The sequence below is a fragment of the Podarcis melisellensis genome (assembly GCF_964234715.1).
Source record: "Podarcis melisellensis genome assembly, chromosome: 4".
NCBI classification, from domain to species: Eukaryota; Metazoa; Chordata; class Lepidosauria; order Squamata; family Lacertidae; genus Podarcis; species Podarcis melisellensis.
This window is the reverse complement of record NC_138531.1, coordinates 82403690-82411147: the sequence shown is the minus strand read 5'-3', so window position 1 is coordinate 82411147 and position 7458 is coordinate 82403690. Positions and strand designations below refer to the sequence as shown.

Below are 7458 nucleotides of genomic sequence, written 5' to 3'. Positions count from 1 at the left end.
AGTGTTGAATAGAAAATCCTTTAATCTTCAATACTGTCAGAATATGGAAGAAATTGAAACACAGACTGATGAAGGGGGGTCTCTTTTCTTGCCACTATTGTTGCATCCTTAATTTCCAAGTGAAGATCAACGTGTGCAATATAAACTGTGGATACAGTAAAGGTCTTTATAGACAAATTGTCTTTTATGAAAACAAGACTCCCATAACAACCCAGTAATTACAGGACAGATTGCAGGGACGGAATGCAAACTGGCTATTTTTACAGCAAGTACATTATTTCCTCAATAGCAAAGCTATTCGAGAAAAAATAACTGGGGAATTAACCCCATCTGAGAAATAAATGCAGAACTTCAGATTTAATACAAGAGGGTTGGTTATAGAATTGTTTCAGTTGCTAATAAATGCAGAAACAAATCATGGTGAAATTAGGAAGTAATGGGGAAAATATTTCAAAATCCAGATGCCACAAGAAATATGGGAGAAATATCCAATAAAATCCATAACCACACAGATGAGGAATGGAGCCCCAAAATTGATAAACAAATAGTTCATCCCAGTGATGTGGTCTGCTCTCATAACAAAACAAAGTTAATAAATTTGTTATTGCACTGTACAAAAATAAAGGACTTCGAGGTTTGAGTAAAATAAGCAGGGGTGGAAACACACTGAGAGAATAATGGCAGTTTTAAACAATAGCAGATGTCTAAGCAAAGCAGGGATATACAAATACTGAGAGGAAAATGGCACTGACCACTCCAGCTTTACTCAAAAAATTTTCCTTCCACTAGTTCTCCGTTCTCACTGTACTCAAAACTTCTCTTTTTTCGATTCTCAGCTACCACATATGAGAGAGATTGAGGATGCATAGTTCACAGTCCATAGTACCCCTACTATGGTGTATCTCACATACACACACCATGGTAATACAGTAACTGTATCAGTAACTCCCAGAGAAGGTTAAGTTTAGTTGATGGAAGTACATACATGGGTGTTTTCTTGTTAATCAAATATCTGCTTTAAATTGCTACATTGCACCTGGAACCTGTTGGCTTCAACATGAGGTTCAATGTAGCAATTTAAAGCAGATATTTGATTAACAAGCAAACACCCATGTATGTACTTCCATCAACTAAACTTAACTTTCTCTGGGGGTTACTGATACAGTGACTGTGTTACCATGGTGTGTGGTGTGTATGTGCAAATGATATGACAGAATATGTGAAATCATAGAGATCATAGAATTGCAGAGTTGGAAGGGACCCTGAGGAGCATCTAGTCCAAGCCCCTGAAATGCAGGAATATGCACCTGTCCCATACGGGGATCGAACTTGCAACCTTGGCATTATCAGCACCGTGCTCTAACCAACCGAGTACTGTAATTTAGTTGGATGTGATATGGGAATGGTGGTGGTCTGTGTGCAAGGAAGAGTTGAAAAAAGGAGGAAGGAGTATGCAGAGGAAAGGGGGTGAAGGTGATAATGGGTGTCTGTGCAAAGAGGGCTGCACAAAAGACAGAAGAAAGCATGGAAATAGATATTGTCTGTGTGCAAGGGAGAGCTGAGAAAAATGAGCAGGGGAGGGAAAAGGGGATGAAGGTGAGAATGAAAATGGGGATAACTATCTACTTTGACCTCAAGGTCTCACTCATGAGCCTTCACCTTGAGCTCAGACCGTATAAGCATATATGTGAAATATTTTTTTGCCTCAACATGCATGACTTCATATTTGTTTACATTGAATTGTATTTGCCATTTTACCACCTGTACATTTAGTTTTGAGAGGTTTTTTTGGAGCTCTTCGCAATCTCTTTTTCATTTAAGGACGCTGAACAATTACTGTCATCAGCAAACTTGGCCACTTACAGCTCATTCTTAACTCTAGATCATTAATGAACAAGTTAAAAAGCACAGGTCCCAATTTTGATCCTTGGAGAACTCCACTTTCTACTTTTCTCCATTCAGAGAACTGTTTATGTATTTCTACTCTTCAGTGGCGTAGCGTGGGTTGTCAGCACCCGGGGCAAGGCAAGTAATTTGTGCCCCCTAACCCGTGGATTTGCGCCCCCTAACCCTAACCCCCAGATGTTGCGCCCGGTGCGGCCGGCCCCCCCTGCACCCCTCACGCTACGCCACTGCTACTCTTTGCTTCCTGATCCACAAGAGGACCTTTCCTCTTATTCTTTGACAGCTAATATTACTCAGGAGTCTTTGGTGAGGTACTTTGTCAAAAGCTTTCTGCAAGTCCAAGCACACTATGTCAATCCTTTTCTAACTTCTCACAGACCGACTGTTTAATGATATGTTCTAGGACCTTTCCGGGTATCAGTGTCAAGCTGATCAGTCGGTAGTTGCCTAGGTCCTCTCCCCACCTCCCCTGTTTCAAAGATGGGGACAGCATTTGCATGCCTCCAGTCCACAGGGACATTACTTGTTCTCCAAGAATTATCAGAGATTATAGGTCCTCAGATTATATGTGCAAGTTCATTTTGTACCCTTGGATGCAGTTCACCAGGCCCTGGATATTTGAATCCAGTAACTAGGTGTTCCCTTACCACTTCTCTTCCTATCTTGTGCCGCAGCTCTCTCTCTCTGCATTATTTATTCTCTTATCACCAGGCTGGGCACTATTTTCCTTTCCAGAGAAGACAGAGGCAAAATATGGTAGGTGTTGAGCAGTTCTGCCTTCTCTCTGTCACCCAAGAGCATTTCTCCATCTTTTCCACAGTGAGCACCTATTTCCTTGTTCTTCCTCTTGCTTCAAACATAACTGAAAAAAACCTTCATTATTATTTTTGAACTCTCTTGCAAGCCTGACTGAGCTCATTCTGAGCTTTAGCCTACCTGACCTTCTCCCTCCAAGTGTTCACTACTCATTTATACTCTTCCTTTGTGATCTGCCCTTTCTTCCATTTCTTATGCATGCTCCCTTTCAACGTCAGATAATCTGAATGCTCCTCACCAGTTTCTTTAAATGCCCCCCACTTTTCTTTCTTGTTGGAATTATACCTTTCCATTTCTTTGGTATAATGAATCCCTAAGAAGTGGTCATTTATTCCTCATTGACCAGTTTTTCCCTGTTGGTGATGATCAGGTCCAAGATAGTCGATTGCCTTGTTGCTTCTTCCACCTTCTGGAAAATGAAATTGTCAGCAAACTGTTGGATCTTACGTTCTCAACCTGGTTTGAGTTCCAACTGATACCAGGGTTGTTGAAGTCTCCCACAACGATCATACCTCTCCTCCAAAACTCTAGTTTTGTCCCCATCTTTCTCTCTGCTGAATTCAACAAGGGCAACACTGAGACTAACAGAGCCTCCAAGTGTCCCATTTTCCAGGGATGTCCCTGATTTGGAGAAGCCATCCTGGTTTCTGACTTGATCCCGGAATGTCCCACTTTTCTTTAGGATGTCCCTATTTTCATTGGAGAAACGCTGAGAGTATGGAGTTATCCGACCCCCGAGCCTTCTGAAGGCAATCCTGTATAGGGAAAGGTTTTTGTTTTTTTTAATGTTTAATGTTTTTATGTATGTTGGAAGCTGCTCAGAGTAGCTGGGGCAACCCAGTAAGAAGTGTGGGTATAAATAGTAAAATTATCATTATAGGATGGGACGTCCCTATTTTCATCAGAGAAATGTTGGAGGATATGGACTAAGGTGGGGAAATCAGAGAACTGTAGCGTGGGAAGGGATCCTGGGGGTCATCTAGTCCAATGCAGGAATCTTTTGCTAAACGTGAGGTTTGAACCCACCACCCTGAGATCAAAAGAGTCTCATGCTCTAATGCTACATGGATTGACTGTAAATTAAAAGGCAGGCAGGCAGGTTGCTTGGGGCTGGCTTAGGGAAGACTGAAATTGGTGGGGCAGGTACCCCATTCACTCTAATGGAGCGGCCTCCATTATACTGCTCTGTATTATAAATAGGATTTCTCTTATTTCTGAAGGAGCATTAAGGCTTGCTTGTGGTGATGGATTAAGCAATGGTGGGCATTATAAACTGGGCTTCACTTATGGCCTTGTTTGGCTGAGGTGCTTGTGGATGAGGCAGGGATGGCAGTATAAATATAAACCACCCTAAACCCTGGTACTTTTCTTTTCTACCCTTGAGCATAGCTGTCAACTTTTCCCCTTTTCTTGCAAGAGATCCTATTCGGATTAAGGGAATTTCCCTTAAAAAAGGGGGAAACGTTGACAGCTATGCCCTTGAGGCGTTGTGTTTTTAGGACCCGCCTTATTTTTACGCGTGCGAGTTGTTTCAAATGTCGAGTTTTCATGCCCTTAAAAGAGTGAAGGGCAATAAATAATAACGGGGTGGAGGAGGGACGCGCGCGGGAAACTTCTGAACGGTCGCGGAGCTTCGTTTGGCTCAATCGATTATGGATTTGGGAGGAGGGAGAACGCGGTTTATTATATTTTTATTTTTATTTTAACCATGTGAAGGGGGTGGGGTGCAGCAAAATAAGGTGCTATGGGAACAGTGAGGAGGAGGAGACCCGGGAGAGCGTCGCCTGAGGGGGAGCCAGGCCTCTTTCCCGAGCGCCTCAGCCCCTCCGCCTGAGGAAGAAGAAACAAAAGCCGGCGAGGCGGCGGCGGCGACGACGACGACGAGGCACAGGGGGAGCGGCGGGAAGCGGAGCCCAGTCAGAGGCTCCTGGCTGCGTGACGTCACCGCCCGGGCTGGCTATAGGCTGGCCGCTGAGCTCTCCGAAGCGGCGGCGGCGGCTCTGCCCGCTTCATTCAGCGCTTTCCGCAGCCTGTGTGCACTCGCGGGGCTCCCTCGCCAGCGACACACAGACCGGGCACAACTCCCCGCAGCGGAGGCCCAGGTAAGGGAAGGGGGGCGACGTCTCTTTTTCGCTTCCGGGCGGAACTCCCCCCCCACCCCACCGCTGCCTCTCGTCAGCCTTTCCACCCCACTCAGGGTCTCCCCTCGCGAAACAGCCTGCGGGGTTGGCTTTGGGGGGGCGGCGGCCGTGGGGTAGGATGGGGGGCAGCCCCAGAAGGTGCACGAGGAGGGAGGGGGGTCTGCATAAGTCCAAACTTTGCCAGCCTCTGGAACTTGGTCAGGCTATTGGGGGGGGGGGGAGGGAAAACACACGCCTACCAAGCTGCTGAGTAATTTGAGAAAATGAGGTTGCCAATGCAGTTCATGGACTATGTATATTTTGATCCATCTATATAGATTAACATTTTATATCTATCTCTAGATACCCGTATATCTATATGTCTGCATATCACTAGACAGATATGTATCGCTATGTGATTCTCCCTGTTGTCCGAGATTTGGGAGGCAGCAGGGACCCGCTAGGATGCGGTCCTCAATTTCCAGGGCGCTCTCTTGCGTGTTTAAACCGCTCCACCGACAACCCACCCTGCCTCAGTCATTGTTCTAGATGCCGCCCGCTGAAGTGTGTTTAGTTTTGGGGGATGGGGGAAGACCTCTGCAGCTGGAAAGATTAATTTGAGGTAGCGGTGGTTAAGGGGGGAAATAATAGAAGATGAGAGGGGAGTATCATAATGGTTTTCTTTTAAGCCACGGAAGGCACATTTAATTAATATTTTTTCCTTTTTTCCCTTTTGCAGGCTGGATCTTCCTTTCCTCCTTAGCGAAGGAGAAAAAAAGAGGGAGGGAGCGTGAAGGACGGTGTGAAGGCAAGGCATTTCCCCGAAACATTGCCAGCATCCCAGCTCGAGCATCTGCAGCGAGAGAGGACGAGAGAGGATCCTCGTCTTTACGAAAAGCCTCCTCAATGAGTGCCAAGCTCTCCAAGGAGTTGAGGCTCTCCCTGCCGCCCTGCCTCTTGAATAGGACATCTGGCTCTTCAAATGCCAGTACCACCTGCATCGTGCAAATGGGGCAGCTCTTCCAGTCTTTCTCTTCCACTTTTGTTTTAATTGTTCTGATCGCCCTCATCTTCTGCCTGATCCTCCTTTCCCTCATTACTTTCCATGTCCACAAGCGGAAGATGAAGAAACGGAAAATGCAAAAGGCTCAAGAGGAATACGAACGGGACCACTGCAGCAGCACCAGCGCTGAGGCAGGTGGTTCGTGTGAAATACCTCAAGGAAGAGAAACATCCAGGCTGGGAAGAACCACCCAGGATTCTAATATCCAGTGTACTTCTGCTCCAGAACCACAGAAAACACATCCTGAAAGATCATGTTTGGACACAGATACTCCAGGGCTTTTGCACACAGTGGTATTGTCTTGATTTTCTTTCCTTTTTATTTTCTGTGGGGACCTCACCAAAAGACACTGTTTGGTGTTTGTACATATTTGAGTGGTTATCATAATAATCTTAAAGAAGATTAAGAAGAAAAATTATTATTATTATTACTACTACTACTATTATTAATAAGGAAAGAAGCAACCAGAAAGCAAACGCATGACAAATTTCATTGCGTTTCTCATTGACTTTTTGCAAAGGGAAGGATGCATCTTTATTTCTTTATTTTCCTTTCAGAGAAGACAAGAAAAAGCTGCACAGTGCTACCAAATATAAAGTAATCTGCCCTGAAAGAAAAGGTGCAGACAGTACAATTGTGATGTACATATATAAATGATCTAGATTATATATAACAGCATATCTCTATTTCCCTACCCTTCTTTGTTGGAGATTATCCCTAAGTGTCATGGTATTTAAAGGACTGTATCACTGGCCAAGAATGAAAAAGGGAGGGAGAGATAATGGGGGCGGGGGGGCGATAGAAAGGGAGAGACTACTTCTAAACATGCTTTTGGACTTTTGTCTCAGTGGCACTGGCAAGGTGAGGGGACTGTTCTGTTGACCAATTTGCAATGAAGCATGAAAGATCTGACCTTTTCGTAAGGTTTCTTGTGTCAATAACAGTTCTCCCCTCCTCCTCTTTTCCAACACCATCACTCTCTTTTAAGAGATTGGCATAAAAAAATAAAACCACCTGCCCCTGATTAAGCATAAGCAAATAAAAAAATGACCCTCCATCAACTGATGCTGATCTCCTTTTTAATTTTTTTAATTCCTCTCGCTTTCTCTCTGCAGTATTATATGCCCTGTGCCCTGCAAAGCTGCGTATGCCAAACAGACTAGCTATGCTTCTATACCTATATCTATTATCTATGGGAGGGACTGGGGTTGTTACTCCACAGGAATGTTTTGGGTTGTATCTTTCTCTGTTTCTCTCTTTAGGCATTTTCAATTGTAACAACCTTTTTCTTATATTAAATCTGGAATAAGATACCTTTTGTGGTGACCAAAACCAAGGTGACTGCAGTAATTTATTTTTATCCTTGAAAAAGTTTCCACATTGCTAGTGTTGTAGGAAGTCTTATTTCAGATGACCCTCAGGGTCCCTCCTAACTCTACAGTTCTTTGAGTCTGTGTTGAGATTCCTGCATTGCAGGGGATAGGACTAGATGACCCTCAGGGTTCCCTGCATCTCTGTGATTCTGTGATTTTATGCTACATTCTAAGCACCATC

The 7458-nt window shown here is 44.4% G+C and overlaps 1 protein-coding gene across 1 annotated transcript; it reads left to right on the top strand.

Annotated features, from left to right (window-relative positions):
• Positions 1 to 4449: 4449 nt before the first annotated feature.
• LOC309368142 (uncharacterized protein C11orf87 homolog) lies at positions 4450 to 7236 on the top strand. The gene is made up of 2 exons (XM_081907942.1): positions 4450 to 4823; positions 5581 to 7236. The coding sequence occupies exon 2, from the start codon at positions 5748 to 5750 to the stop codon at positions 6207 to 6209; it is 462 nt and encodes a 153-aa protein (XP_081764068.1). The 5' UTR covers positions 4450 to 4823; positions 5581 to 5747; the 3' UTR covers positions 6210 to 7236.
• Positions 7237 to 7458: the final 222 nt, after the last annotated feature.

What these genes read in the sequence shown, in the direction of transcription:
- LOC309368142 (XM_081907942.1), top strand. Translation starts at nt 5,748, where the DNA reads ATGAGTGCCAAGCTCTCCAAGGAGTTGAGGCTCTCCCTGCCGCCCTGC.